The sequence below is a fragment of the Triturus cristatus genome, chromosome 7 (assembly GCF_964204655.1).
Source record: "Triturus cristatus chromosome 7, aTriCri1.1, whole genome shotgun sequence".
Classification (NCBI taxonomy): domain Eukaryota; kingdom Metazoa; phylum Chordata; class Amphibia; order Caudata; family Salamandridae; genus Triturus; species Triturus cristatus.
In genome coordinates, this window is record NC_140590.1 from 661,405,044 (window position 1) to 661,421,771 (window position 16,728).

At 39.6% G+C, this 16,728-nt stretch overlaps 1 protein-coding gene across 3 annotated transcripts in view; it reads right to left on the reverse strand.

Annotated features, from left to right (window-relative positions):
* Positions 1 to 16,728, reverse strand: part of LOC146810314 (ATP-binding cassette sub-family A member 10-like) — a 1,546,030-nt gene that overhangs the window by 453,364 nt on the left and 1,075,938 nt on the right. For 2 of the 3 annotated variants that reach the window (XM_085617307.1, XM_085617306.1), the window contains one exon: positions 11,852 to 11,989. The exons of the other annotated variant lie outside the window; for it this stretch is intronic. In XM_085617307.1, the coding sequence (XP_085473433.1) occupies positions 11,852 to 11,989 (138 nt within the window). The remainder of the gene's footprint in view (positions 1 to 11,851; positions 11,990 to 16,728) is intronic. 3 annotated transcript variants of the gene reach the window in all.

Sequence of the window (16,728 nt, forward strand, 5' to 3'; positions counted from 1 at the left end):
GCGATTCCCAAAGGGGTTGCAAATTGCATGCCACATGCATATTCATGAGGCTCTTGCAATTTGCAACCGCATTGGGAATGGCTGACCCTCCCAGGTATGGTGGCCTGCTGGGCTCTGCAGACCTCCATGTCTGGGTCTGCTTTACAATAAAAAGTTTTTTTTAATGGGAGCCTGTTTTCCTTAAAGGAAACTGGGAGGCATTTAAAAAATAAAAATAAAACATTTTCTGTAAATTTTTTAAGGGCAGTTTGTAGTCTCTGGGACCACTGTCTGCCCTTAAAAAATATTTTTGGAGCCAGTCACAAAGGGGAAGGGGTTCCCTGCGGACCCCTTCCCGTTTGCAAGTGGTTACCACCCTTATGTGAAGGGTGGTAAACTGCGACTGTTTTGCAACCACAATTGCGGTCGCAAAATAGTCATACATGGCCTTTGGCATCGTTATTAGGAAGGGAACGTCCCTTCCTAATAGCGAGTCGCAAATCCTATTTAGCGAGTTGCAAATAAATTGCGACTCGCCAAATGGGGTTTGTACATGGCCCTGTAGGTTTTTGCATGCGCAAATGGGTCGCGAAACCGTTCACACATTCAAAAATGGGTCTTACATCTGGCCCTTAGTACCATACACTCTGCATCGTTGTAGCATGACTATGAAATATTTTCCATACTTCTGTAGAAACAACGTTTACTTAAGTTCTGATCTGCAGTTTGGACAGGTCATATCATGATGAGCGTTTGTAGTTAAATCTTCAAATTGCACAGCTTCACAATCTGGTAACGTCAAGTAGAGAAATCGTACTGAATTGATTTCAGTGCTAGACGTAAATTCACAATCATCACAGTTGTGGGTCCATTTATAAGTTAAACCAGACAATTTATTGATATTCAAATTGTCTTCATCTAATAGTCCTAGCATTACCATTAGAACTGCTTGAGCATCCAGCTGAAGATTTTGAGAGAACACTACTGATCCAGTACAGTCAACAGTGAGTTTCCTTATTCCAGTAGCAGAATGTAAAATAAGAAGATAAGAAGACATTATTTTATCTACCTTTTCTTTAATAGAATTTGTAAAATAAGGCAAATGATATAGTCCATTTAACACTACATTTGCATAACAGTTCACTTCATTCCTCATTGTGTTCTAGTTTTCTTTTCTGTTCAACTGTGATATACTGTTTAGATATTTTGAGCTTTGGACATAGTATTGCTTTTTGAAACACAGGATACTGGCCTAAATGTGGTGCATATTGAGCTCTTAATCGATTATACTCCGTTACACAGCTCACATCAGCACTTACTTTCTTCCCATCAAAATCAATCAGAAATAAACCGGACAATTTTCGTATTCGCGAAAAAGGAAAGTATGACATTCCTTCTTTGAATACACTACTATCAATATTAACAAAACACATATCTACACTTAAGCCTTGCGATTTATGAATAGTTACTGCACATGCTAAAGACACTGGGAACGGCTTTCGCTGGACATACAAGTCTTTCAGAATTAGGAAACATACAATGCATCTACTAATCTGCTTAACTTCAGCAATATCATCAAATGTTATGGCTACATATTCAACATTATTTCTAGTTGGATAATTAACAAACTTCATAATTTTACTCATTGCACCATTCACTAGCCCTTCTTCAACATTTAAATTACGACGTAAGATTACAGAACAATTTTTACAGATACGTAACTGTTTTTCTAATCCTGCAGTTTTTGACACAGACTTTTCTAACCTATCCAATTTCGATTGCAGTTTTTCTGTTAGTAGCACTGTAACTCCTTGATGTTCTATTTTATTTTGCTCTAATTTCAACGATCTCTTCTTTTTCCAGTTGCAATATTTGTTCATTGACTTTACTACACTCAAGAGTTGGCATCCAATAAACAATAGAGTTCTCCTCCTTAACAAAATTGTACATTACTTCAGCACCTGAAACATTACTTGGAAACAAGTTTTTGATGAAGTAGGTTTGTAATACTGTCTTTCCCTCTTTTGTGAGGACTCACACTCTTATATCCTTTAGTATATATGCATAATGCATATCTGATGCTGGGCACATATTTTGGATTAACTCTTAGTATTGAAAACGTTCCCAAATGTTTCCATTTCCAATACTTCCTAGTGAATTCCTTGTTTCATTATGTAGTAGTGTCTTGAATACAGGTTGTCCTTTTACGGGAATTAGTTGTAGCAGGTCTCCAAAAACTATGAAGTGTTTTCCTCCACAAAATACATCATAGTCAGTTTTTAATATTTGGTTCGTTCTTAAATGTATAAAAGCTAGCATTAGGTTAAACACCATGCTCACTTTATCGATAATTAGTAGCTTTAATGTCTTTAATACTCTTGCCACTGCATGACAAGCATCACCAGATAATTTGTTGCATTTTATGTTGTTGTCATGTTCAACAGGCAGCATTAACAATCGATGAAGGGTAAATCCTCTAACGTTATGAGCAGCTAAGCCTGCTGGTGCAGTGACTACACACGACAAATTGGAATCTGTTCGCTTCTGTAGGTAACTTGTCAGTACTTTAATCAAGAAGCCTTTTCCAGTTCTAGCTTGACCACTTATGTACAATAGAACTGGTTTATACGTAGAAAATGCACACTTTTTATTCTCATGGAGAAACCAGTGTTTTACTTTACCTTTTTCCTCTTCAAAAATGTCTTTCTGATCTGCATTGAATTGTTGTATTAGTAGTTCTGGATCCATAGTTTCCTGTCTTCCATGCTGTATTGCATTCTCCACCTCATTGATAGCTATTGCAGCTTCATTTTAAATGATTGGCTGTCCAAGAGGATCTTGACATCCAGGTGCTGAAGTTTGACTGCTTTGAGAACTCTCTCTTGCTATTTCAGCAGCAATTGGTTCTTCTTGTTCAATCTCATCTCTCAACATTTGAAGATACACTGGAACACTCAATGCTGTCTTTCACAGCATTGAAAGATACTTCATAACAGTCAAATTCTCCTGATAGCTCACTTTCAGTTCGCCATGGCTTAAACAACTGTAACAAGGCTAAATAGAAAAACGTTCTTTTGTCTTGAGTTTGGCAACTTAGCTTTCGATGGTTGATTTCCTTTGCTATGTCTATGACAAAACAAATTTCGTTGCGCACGCGGCATCACATTTTGCGATGCAGCGCATGCAAAGGAATTCGTTTTATTTATTTAAATGTGTACTTACCTCCGTTCATCCATATTCCGGTGTTTACATTTCCCAACCCTGCCCCTCCCCCGCCCGCCTCACTGCCCCACCGAACTCCCTCCATGGACCGCTACTGCTGTTTTACCATACATACACTTTTCTTCTGAGCTATGTGTGAGTAAAATCTAGGTATCACACTTGATAAATAATTGCATACATGGCTCTCTGGAAACATACATCGCTTTGTTACTCAGCGTGCACATGCATCAGTAAGTTTCTAAAATGGAAAACAACATTTTGAAAGTTTTCAAAGCACAAAACCTTTTGTGAATGGCATACCTACATAATTTCTCAAATACTTATTCTGCATTCTAAAACATATGTTAAGCATATCTCAAACAAAGGTTACACTCTAAATGAAACTAGCACAAGAACTCTCGAGGCATTCTGCACTATTAATAAACAAACCATGTTTAAAGAAAAACACTACCCTCACCATATATATGACATTTTCATCTGCCTTTATGAACATAGATCACCATGTAAACATGTATGCAATTTCTTAATAGATGTACACCTTCAAGCCATCTTTCCAAAAATATATATCTCTCTGCATCTTTAAGTAAACTAAAAAGTCCCACTGTGTATATATACCTATGTGTAAGCACAAACACCATATCTCACCATCTAAGCATATGGAAAGCGGTCATACGTGTTAAAAACCACATTGCCATACACTTCCCAATACATACCTAACAAGTATTTCTTCTTTCTATTACATATACAGGCGGACAACATGTTCTCATCTTTCATTTCTCACTACCCAGAATACAAATAACAGATGTATCTATTCAATACATGATGTTTAGACATTTAAAACATTCTTAGTTCCTTATTGCAACTTTCCACAAGACTATACTGTTATTTTTCAATAAAATACACAATGTAATAAAGAGGCACTAATTCATTTTTCTCTTAATTCACAAAACATTCACCACTAACCTCTTAAACACATATTTTCTAATAGATACAGTTCATCTCATATATTTTTTCACATCACTGTGATATTCCTTTCAATCAAACTCCCATATACATCTTCATTTTTTAATGTACATTTTTTAAATAATTACAAAGTTATCTACATACCAGTGAATTGAGTTTGTAGATTAGATTGTTGTTTTGGCTCTTTCTGGATAGTTTTGACACTGTTAAGGTTTGTAAAAAGTAAGCACAAGAATGGTACACCACTCTCATACAAAGCAAGTCTAAAATGTCAACCTCTTCAACTTTCCACTCTATCATCATGAGAAAGGCAGCAAATGAAATCATGTCTTTCATTTTAGACTACTGCATCTCCACTTGTGAATGGTTAGCATCTCTTAACCCTTTCCCTCTCTTTCAAAATGAGGTTCGAATTAGCATGTTACCGCTATGTTTTCACGATCATCTCAGAGGAATCGTGAAATAAAATGAGAGTTCAAACATATATCTAGCTTCATTTTTCTGAAACTGAAATACTGCACAACAGTTTATTACTTAGTCCGGAGTTGGAAATTAACATTCGCCATTACTTACATTGTGTCGTCACTCCTCAACTTTAAAAAAAAGAAATCAGTCTCTTTAACACACTTCCCCCAGTACAGTCTTAGCTCAGTGTACCTAGCAACCCAATGGAACCAGTAGGACACAAGTTCACAGCGCATTCTAGAAGGTACATGCTGCTTCCAAATAAGATACAGCAGGTGTCCTTTACTCCACAGATTCAAAAGCAATCCATGTCTGTATTTCATTCATTTTCTTAAACAACAGTCAATAATAAGACTTATTGCTAAGGCATCCACCATACTAACTAATTTTATTCACTTTCAAGCTGGCAACATTAAATGAAATTTATCGTTTTTTAAATAAAAAAAAACCCTCCATTTTAACTGCTTTTCCTTGGGAAATCTACCACATGGAGCTCCAGCCTTCTCCTGACTACTATTGCTCCTTCACTTCAAAATGCTTAAAGTATGAACTGTGGGCCACAGCTATGTCTATTGGTCTAAAGAGGCTACAAAGAAGAGAGGTACTGACAGGTACTTGGGTTTGCCAAATGTGCAGATTACTTGGTTTGGTCAGAGAGGGTTACAAATTCATAAGTTGCTGCCTTTGGTTAAATCCATTGTGGATTCCCAAGCTCCTCCCCTCATCATTGTGCACTCTGGTGGCAATGACTGGGGTAGGGCTCAAAATCCGAATGAAAGAATCCTTTGCAGAACTGATGTCCCTTTTCCCTCACACTGTCTTGGTGTATTCTAATATATTCCAAAGATAGAAATGGAAGTGGTCAAACCAATTATGTCCACAGATTGACAAAGCCAGGAAACATGTTAATAAAAGTGTTTCTGCATTCCTCAGAGATATTCGAATGAGCTGTATCTATAACAACAATTTGTGTTTTGACGTGCCTAGAATTTATACAAATGATGGAGTGCACTTTACAGATGAAGGCAACAGGGTGTTTCTAACTTATCTGAAACTCTGCATCTGCTCTTATGTGTCAAGACATATACACACAACCAACGCAACAGCTCTAGTCAGAGCCACCCTAGCACCCAAAATATTGTGACTTATTTTTTGTGGATCTTCATGATGACATCGCAATCCCCGTTGACTTGTCGCGAAAATAGAAAACAAAAAAAGACATTGAATGACCGCCAACACACACAAAAATAATATGTAAGAAAATCCATTTTGAACATTACCCTACACATATTACTATATAAGTATTTCTTTAAAAACATGTTTAAACTGAAGTTTTTGTACTAATTTTCTTTAAACTCTATCTTTAAGACCTATTTTGCGTTTTTGCAGTGATTTGGGGCGTCGCGATGACGTCGTTAAGAGCCTTTCCATAAAGTCTAAACACATACATCCACATATACTACAGTTTGTTACAGATTAGGGGTTCATTACTGTACACTTTAAACTCATGATGTTTAGTCTATTTCTAGAAAAACCATCTCTAAAACCTATTTTCTGTTTTTGTGGTAGGCCAGAGATAGCGATTCTTGCGGTTACGTCATGAAAGCTGAAAGCAAAAGCAGGAATTTAATAGCCACCACCACAAAAACAATTATAACTATATAATTAATTCTAACCATCACAGTAGATAATTCACTATATACAAAGATCTATAAAAACATTTATCAATATCTCAGTAGCTCTATAACAATGCATATTAACGATTCACTGATATATTTTCTTATATTTCCACCAATATTCATGACGCCATTGAAAGTCGCAATGTCCCAGCGATTGAACTTCAAATCAATTTTGGACACATCTTTTGTGTCACTAACACCCCCATTTCTCAACCATGGGGTCAGAGTATCTCTACCCGGACCCCTTATGTGGGCATTCATACAAATTTTCAGCCTCGGGAACCATTCCCGATAGATAAAATGGTGGCTGCAACTTTCTATTCAGATTACATCCAGCCAATCAGAGCATTCCCGTTGGCGTGCGCATTCGTGATTTATTGCGAAACCCTTGCAAAAATATCTATGTTCAGAGATATCACTATAATTTTAAATTAAAATTTCTCAACATCTACTGAATGGATTTACACAAAATAAGAGAAATGCACTTCCTTGAACCAACATCTATATCCCTGCCAAATCTGATGTAAGTCAGTTCAGAGGTTAGGGCAGTAGGTGTGGCTAAAAGTTCCTATGGGAATTAACAGTACTAATGCAACCTTATTTCGTGCCCCAAATTCTGAACATTGCACAGATCACCGCAAACTTTCTATAACAATAGCACCCACCTTGACATTTTTTTGTGTAAATTACATGCAGATTGATGAACATACAACAAAGTTATAGCCAAGAACAAAAAATCTGCTTTTGCTATGGAAACTAGGTTCTAACTATAATTACCTTCTCGTTTAGGGGGAACACATTTTAGTGAAGGCGGAATTTCTGAAAATGTTTATTAATATTAATTATAAATTTAATATATATTAATTTATGTAATTATTTTTTACTTGTTTAATTTGACTGGTAGTGCTGTAAAGTTTATTTTTTAGTTTATAGTTAGATTGAGGTAACTTACCTTTTATTTTATAGTAAAATGTTTTAATTATGTTTTAATAAGTATTACATTTTATTACTTTTCCCTATACTTTACCAAAGGGAGTAGTGCGCCCCTGTGGCAGAGACCTCCGGATAGGTGTGAAAAGTTACTACCAGTAACTTTCACTCCAAAATCCTGTTTTAACAGGCAACATCCAGATTGTGAGGCTGTGCAGACATGCAAGTCTGCATCTAATAGTAAATCTACACTTGAAAAAGATGAATAGAAGTAAGTGTCAAATTACTACAAGGTGCAGTAGTATGTATACACATGAGTAAATCTATGCGTGTAAATTTAACTTAGTAAATAGGAGTAAGTAACTTTGCATTTGTAAATCCAATCAAAGGAGTTTCAAACTGATTCTTAAGTCTACATCTAGAAGTAAATCTCCAAAATCCAAAAAAGTGGACGCTTACACCTTGGTTAGGAGTACAGCTATACTTGAGTAGATCTACACCAGTAAACTTTGTGATTGAGGCCCAAGGTTTGGATTGTGGATCCTGTGAATCTCTAGGCCCTTAATGATAATTCAAATGTACCCTACAATTTGGCTTCCAAGTAACGTAAGGCACCTACATCAATTACCTTATGACCTTTATGCAACAAGCGAATAAGTTATGTTAAAAGCCTTGAAATCTACTACAGCCATATTGGTACCTCTAACAACAGTTGAAAAGAACAATGAGCAAAGTGGTTCCAGGTCCCAGTTCAGGGTAGGTTGCATAAAAAACACAATGGCTCACAAATAACTAATTTATAGTGAAAAATACCAGGTATAAAAAGTAAAATTACTGCAAGTCATGCAACAGTAGAACACCGGAATGTTCAGAGCTCCATTGGATAGAATGGAGTGCTCTGGACATCCAATGGCCGGTAGGAGCCAGGAGCATCACCATTCCAATGTTTGTTCACAGCTCTTGCTGTGAACAAAGACCTCACAGAGTCCGAGGGGATTTCAACCCCCTTGGGCTCTGTGAGGACTTTGTTTTACAGAGGAGAAAATTCTGCCTTCTAGGGGCGGAATATTCTAATGGCCTTAGAGCCCTCCATAGTGGGCCTTGCTAGCCATTAAAGACCCACTCCTTTGTTAAAGGCCCTCGCCTTTGGCGCAGGCCTTTAACACTGGAGAGGGCTTTTAAAGGCCAGTAGAGCACGCTATGGCAAGCTCTAAGGTTATAATAGCAAGTTCCATTGTTAACAACAGATTTATTTGTTCTCATGGAGCATTTCTGAGAGATAACAATATAACCAGAAATTGTGCAGTGACCCCTATTTGAAAGAACCATAATCAAACTTGAGTGTTCACGAAAGTGAAATATGAAAGTCATGTTGGTAACCAAACAGCTAGATAATTACAGCAGGATGGCACTGAGTGTTGTTACATCACTGAAATAACACGCAGTTTGCTTGCATTAAGTGTTGATGGGGTTTTGACACTCCCTGGGGAAAATGCAGGATATAATTTAAGGAATGGAACCTACTGTAATGCCACGGCACCATGGAGGGTAGAATAAATAAAAGACATACTGCTGTCCAGTTTAGGGTAAGTGCTGTTTCTCAGTTCCCTCTACCCTTGGGAAATCCTTTGTCAGGAAACATGTTTTTTCTCCTTTAACTCATTATAACTAATGACTAATAAAACAAAGACATTATTCTAGCTAGAAGGGTGCTTCTTCCACCTGCAACAAATTCCACAGCACATATAAAATTCAGCTATTAATTCTAAAGCAAGAGTTTCCAGGGAAATGCATTTGAGGCCTACAAGATTCAGCTAACAGAAGAGAATAAACTGTGAGCTTTACGAAATTTCATAGGAAATAAGGCATATATCTATATGTAAAACAAAATTATTATCGAATTTAGTACATTAAATCCTTCGGTGCTCATGACGGAATGGTTCCGTCATGAGCACCGGTGCGCCTGAGCTCATGACGGAACCATTCCGTCATGAGGATAAGGGCACGAAATCCCTCTGCTGCAAACAGCAGAGGGATTTCCTGTTTTTTGGGGGGGCCTCAGGACGTGGGGAAGAGCTTCCCCAACCTCCAGAGGCCCCTCACTTGTTTTCAATCCAATGACGATCGCACGCATGGCACGCTGTCGTCATTAGATTGAAAACGAAACTGAAACTTGGTTTCAGTTTTTGGCTTCAGTTTTAGTGTTTCAGTGCTTGTGGGGCTATCTCAGCCCCCCGAGCACTGAAACACTTGGGAGGGGCATCGTTGGAAAGGGGAGAATCTCCCCTTTCCAATGGTACCCCTCTCTAGTGGATCCCTGCTTGGGGATCACCCCCAGGGATCCACCCACTAGGCACCAGGGAGGGGAGAGCGGCCCCTTGGGCAAGGGCCTTTGCTCCACCATATTGTTGGGGCTAAATTCAGTCTTTCTGCCCCCCATGGGGGGCAGATGGGGTCTACAGCCCCCAATCTGCCCCCTGGGGGCAGAAAGCCCACTGGAAACCAGGGATTTTTTTTATTATGTAAATTAGGGGTGGGGACTGCCCAATATGGGCACAGCAATGCCCCCAAACCCTCCTGCACAATTAGAGTGTTTCTGCCCTCCCAGGGAGGGGGGGGCAGAAAACACCCTAGACGCCAGGAATTTTTTTTATGCACCAGGGGTGGGGTCTGCCCAGAATGGGCATGCCAAAGCCCCCACCCTACCCCCCTAGAGTAAGAATAAGACTTTCTGCCCCCCCAAGAGGGAGATGGGGGCAATAGCCCCATATCTGCCCCCCGGGGGGGCAGAAAGCCCACTAGGCCCCAGGGATTCTTTTTATATATATAAGTAGGGGTGGGGGCTGCCCAGAATGGGCATTCAAATACCCCCACCCAAAAGAAAAAATGCTACTGTCTTTCTGCCTTCCAGGAGCGTCTTATCTGCCCGCCCCGGGGGCAGAAAGCCCACTAGGCAACTGGGATTTTTATTTTTCCAAACTTCAGGGCGGGGCTGCCCAGATTCGCCATGTCAATGCCCCATACCCCACAAAAAATGCCACACTCTTTCTGCCCCCCACCCTCAGGAGGCAGATAGGGGCAATAGCCTCTGATCTCCCCCCCCCACCGGGTAGGGCAGAGAGCCCACGAGGCATCAGCGATTATGCTGGCTTTTTTCATATGAAGGGGTTGGGGCTGCCCAGAATGGGCATCCCAATGTCCCCATCCACCCAAACAAAATAGCCAGTCTTTGTGCCCCTCATGGGGGGATATCGGGGCAGTAGCCCCCAATTTTCCCCCTTCTCAGGGCAGCACAATGCCCACTAGGCACTCAATGTTTTGTGGAATGTGCCTACTTCTGGATTTTGGGTCCTGTGTGGGAAAGTTGTGGCATCCCCAGGCTGACACAAATTTCCAACCACCCAGTGTTCCCCCAGGTCTTCCGATAAAAATGGTGCCTCACTTGTGTGGGAGGCCCAAGTACCCACGACAGGCAAGGGCCCAAAACGTATTGAGGCGACATCAAAATTGCCTATCACAAAACGACCTGGTTTTGCAAGGGGGGTTACCTGGGTTTTTGGCCCCAAGCTCGGTGGCCAGCTAGGGAAACCTACCAAACCCACACATTTCTGTAAACTAGACAACCAGGGGATTCCAGGGAGGTATGGCTTGCGTGGATCCCCCAACGTTTTCTTATCCAGAATCCCCTGCAAACCTCTAATTTAACTGGAAAAATCACTTTTCAACACATTTTTGTGTGGGAAAGTTGTGGCATCACCGGGCTGACACTTTTGGCTAATTTCTAGCTCCCTCCAGGGGAATCAACAAACCCTGGATACCTTTAGAATCCACATGATGTTGGAAAAAAAGGACGCAAATTTGGCGTGGATACCTTATGTGGTCAAAAAGTTACAGGGGCCAAAGCGCGAACTACCCCAAATAGCCAAAAAAAGGCTTAGCAAGGGGGGGAAAAGGACTAGCAGCGAAGGGGTTAATAGCTGTCAATACCACAACACGAGCTATTCAAGTTAATATTTTATGCTGGTTACATCCACTTTTTACATTCATTCTCCATGTTACTACCTAATAGCCTAAACACATAATGTTTCAAGTTATTAAATTTCCAAATTCTAACACTTTACATTAATATGACAAAGCATTATATGCGGGTGCACAATACACGTGTGATTATAATGCACCTCTACAAAGAAAATGCAATTTCCACTATATCACCCTAAATAGGGCTAGCAATGTAATGGCCTTCCAGTAACAGCCCCTACTCTTTGGGGCCATCAGAGAAAGTTTTGCATCAACAAAGTCAACGGGAGCTCCGTTAACAAAAAGGTTATGGTCTGCCTGTCACCATATGAAGCGGGCAGTCAGAGAGTTTGACAGACAGGTTAGCTTGTACCCTTTATGATATATTAACTTGTCTGCCACTCTCTAAATCAGGTGAATATTTCCTTTCTATTTTAATGCATTAGAAGAGGCAACAGTACCTTCAACTACACAGCTCATGATTTGGTTTGAAAACTTGGCGATGCAGGTTCACCTTTTTCCACACAGTAACAACTTTATTTATGCAATCCATATAAAAATGGGACAAGGTTCACAAAATCAGACATTTTAATCACCTCCAGAAACACATTGTTCCAAATCCGGATGCGCTCTGTGGAGCTGAAGTTTCTCAGAAATGCATTGCTAATGATGTTCATTAAAACTGGATAACCATTAATGGACTGGATACTTGTTGATAGAGCAAACCTGTAGTTCTGCAGGATGAGAAACATTTTCATCAAAATATAAGTAACTGGATGCCATATACACGACTCTCTATCAAACATTTACAAGAAAAAACTGATTTACAAAACATTTTTGGGGAGTGGTTGTTTTGTTCGAGTCTTAGATACAAGTTTTGTCTGAATATCTACCATTGATACACAAAGCAATTTCTGTAAATCATTTTACTCTAGGCTAAGCAGAAGCATCCGGTGTGGGTAAGCGCAGTGGGGCGGGGTCGGGTGGGCCGGGGAGGGATGTCGACAGATGACAGAATAGGGAAAATTAAATACATAAATTAATCCTTTTCTGTTGTCTGTCGACATCCCCCCTACCCCGCCCCACCACGCTTTCCTGCACCAGCCACTGCTGAGGCTAAAGTATGTCTTATTCTTGGAAACTACTCACAGAAATAACTCACTGTAACAACTACTTGAGGAAGACGGAGAAGATGTAGAGAAAGAGCATGAATGTCTTTTGTATGTCTCAGGAAAAGGCAATGATGAGATACCACTTTTCTCCTGATGTGATCCTAGACATAGATGGAGAATAGGAGCAACAAATCTTATCAATATCGGTGTGCTTTCATGCCATACCTGAGCAAGTCAACATACTGGTCGCCCTCCCCTACCTGGCCACCTAACAATTCCAGAGGACTGGCAGGGCCAAGGCTTGCACTGTACAGGCCAGCCAGTCCATGTGCTTACACCAAGTGTTGACCTGCATACCAGCCAAACTTAGCAGTATATCACGATGCACAATGACTGCAGGGCAGACAACAGGTGCATGTCACCTCAGTGCTATAGCCGATTTCCATTGTGTGCTAGTTGTCATTAACTGCACATATATGGCACTCCAAACACCATGTCACAAGGCACACACATATTGCAGAAGACCACAATGGCACTACATCAATGTACAAGCTATTTGTCATACTAGGGTTTCTTCACTCATATGTACACAGCTCTTCCTAGTGCAAAACATGACAGCTCACATGGCAGTCCCATCTTTCAACAGTTGATGATAAGATGTTAAATATTTGTCCGTAAGTATGGTTCTGTGGCCACTAGGTAAGTAATGCAAACTTACAATAGAATAACTCTTTAAATGCATGAATGATGGAGTATGAATACTTTTGGCTGCTTAATTTCGTTGCTGAGTGTGACCTTTTCCTCATTTCCTCACACCTGAACAGATCCAACCACTGTGTCTCAAAAGAGGTACAAAAGAGCATAGACAATAACTCGTGGTATCAAAACAAACACAATTGGCATATACAAGCACAGCTGCAGCTGCCCTGATGGCCTGCAGTGCTTTAGTACCCCCTGAAGTAGTGTGCCAGATTATCCTAACTAGTTGCATTCTTAATAACATAATTTTGAAACGTGGTATCTGCATAGAATGGCACTATGGCCAATCCATCCCACAAAGCTGGGCCAGTGCACAGAGGTTAAAGTCTACATGTACATATATATGACCAACCTTTTGGCTCTACTCTTCACTTTAGCTGCAAGTCAGGTTGTTGTATCACAGTGACAGGAAAGTGTTGAGTCAATAATGAAAGGTGGGCCACATCACTGTCCATACAAGACATCCTGAAACACCAGTGTTACCTATTTCTTATGCAACAACCAATCAGGGCCATGTGAACACATACCACGTCTCAGTAGTCACAGTCACAATCATGTGTCATGCTGCACCTAGGAATGTGACTTGACTAACATGTAGATATTACATTCCAGTTTCTAACTGTGGAAAAATATACTTAGAACATGCAAAGGTTATCCTACATGCTTTGATAATGTAATATAACTGAATGTATAATGCAAGGAGTGGTGGCGAGATGTAAGTAGTTTACTGCACCATTAGGCACCAATCTATGCAGGTCGGTGCTCATTAAATGGCCCAGTATTTGAGAAATTATCATACAGAATGAAATTTGACACAATGGCCTAGACATAGGCAATATATAGCACCCAATAATGCATTTGTCCACTATCATGAGGAATAACATCCAGCTTCTGGAGGTTTCAGCACCAAAGTCTGCTTGTCCTGGTAATTTCCTGGCAATTTTCTCCCCTATAAATTTGGGCAGATTTGACATGCTGAAATTGTCCGGGTAAAACTGTGAGAGTGTGGTGTTAGCCATCAAACACTGCACATCGCAAAGTTTTCTGGGTCACTCATAATGAGGGCCTAGGACTGTTGTCCCCCTCCTTCCCTTTCAGTCACCTGTGATAGCTGTTTTTCAGATCATATATTTACATTGCAGTTCAGATCTATCCACCAATCACACATACCCAGAAGTAACATCAGAGCAAATGATAAATCACCCATTCCTCATGATGCCACTGTAAATGACCTCCACTTCATTCTTCTGCCTACAAACTCTGAAAATGTTTAAGAAGAGAAGCAAGATGGCCCCCTAATTCATATTTTTAGATGTGGTGATCATCCGGCAAGAGGTCGTCTGCACCGATTTTCATTCACAAGGAGAGACTGACATGTACATCTAATGATAAAACCAGGAAGGAGGTGTATAGTTGTTGGGATTACCACCATGAGAGCAAGGGAAATGAAGAGCACTTGTATGATCTAATCATCATTCTACTTTGTTCAACATAGGTTACCGAGGATTTTAAGGGAGACAGTCTGGCAAAACTAACCCGGCCAACTGGAAGTTCACAAACAGCACCATGGCAATGAATTCATGTCATCCAATATCTAGGTAATACTGTGTGCACATTAAGCATTTAGGGTTGCCACCTGACAAGTATTTTAAACACATAGCTAGTATTTTCATGCAAAAACTGGTGTAAATGTTGTGAGGATCTGTTTAAGCCATATTCTTCCTTTATATAATAAACGTATAATCAAAACACCAAACTATTGGGCTCTGATTACAAGGGCAAACAGAAGTCAAATTATTAAGTCAAGTCTGAAGATTTATGATTTCTTTATCAAAATTCATATTCAAGTACTAGTTACTTGCCTTTCCAGGGCCTCAGAACATAAACTCAGGACCAATAGTTTCCTCTGAGGGAAGTGACAACTCTCCATACCGATATAGAAATATTGTGTCAAAAATATTGCCTACAAAAATTGAGTTCACATACTTTACATATCATCTACAAAAATATTGTGTGAAAAAATATTGTGAAGCAGAGCAACGCCAAAAAAGGTAAGCATATTGTTTCATTTTTTCAATCAATATTGAATTATAAGGAATTTATTTTAAAATAATAAATCAATAAATAATCTTAGTAAATAAAGTTTTAATAAATTGTAAGTAAAATGTATGTTCATACACACACTCCGATGCAACCACCTATATATTGAGGTATGAAAATAGGACACATTTCAGATTAAGCAAAGCCTTTGTCAAGTGTTAGATTTATTATTGTTTATAACTTTATTCTTTGATTTAAGAACAATTTAATTGACCAGTTGACAAAGGTGTTACACACGTAACATAACATTCACTGTCCACTTCCATGATCATGAAGTGTTGTATCTGTTTTTTTCCAGCTTAATTTAGTTTAGGTGGGATTAACCTTGTTATAACAGTTATGTTCAAAAGTGAGATGCATGACCAATGTTATGGATTGTATCCATTGTAATACATGATGATTGACTCATGTCCTGTTTCTCCCTCAAGCTCCACAGCTGACATCAGTCATGTAGCTGGGACACAGAAAGCCCTGGAGTGGAAGAAGTGATCTTCTGCTACAGGATGCAACCTAACACCATCAGTACTATGTGGAGGACAAGGCAGAGGAATTCTGTGATAGTACAACAAAATCTCTGTGGATTAAGGCACACAAGAGTGAGGGATCCTTGATATCTCTACATGCCAAGAGGACACTGAGGAAGAAAGACCTACTGGACAGGACAAACTGTAGCTGTGGAGTACACAATTCAATCTCCATGTTAGCAAGAGCCCACCTCTCTCATACTACCTCCACCTACAACCTGTGTTAAACCAACCATCTAGCAGCAGCCAAGCATGCATTTGGTTATCAAATAAATACCTGAAGCTTCCATCCACCCAAAACATTGTGCCTGTCTCTGGCACTATGCAGCTTTTCTTGGGCATTCAGTCTGTTTTCCTGCACCTCCCATACAAGAACAACACCTTTTTTCCTGTGATGGTTGGAGAGGTTAGGGTTATATTAATTCCTAACCAAGATGTCCTTCCTCCCAGTTTGTCTGCCAAATCTTCCCTGTCCAAGATGATATTAAATATTTTTTCTTGTCATTCCCTGTTCTATTCATATATAATAGAGCTTTCATGTGAGAAGGATGCTTTCAATGCCACTTTTTTAATTTCTCACATTTTGTTCCAGATTTTCTCTCCTTTTTAATGCATATGTTTTCCCTTTTGGAAGACTATGACAGACTATTCCTCTACTGTGTAGAGTAGTTTTGATGTCTTGCTTTCCAACTCTTGTGAAGCTCTTCATAGTCAACCAAGAACTATACACATTGTCAGTGAGTTTTTTCTGTCATTTGTGAATTTTTCTTCCTAACTGAGACCATCTTACGGGGACAAATGACTCCATTTACATTTTTGTTTAGGGGCAGGGTCACAACGTGTCTTCTTGTAGGAGTTGCCCATTCTTCAAGTAATCATGAAAGAAACAAGAGAGAGCTTAAGTCGATAACAGATTGCTATGCTGCTGATTCTATAGATCTGCGTTAGACATTGATTCATCTCACAAGAGCCATAACA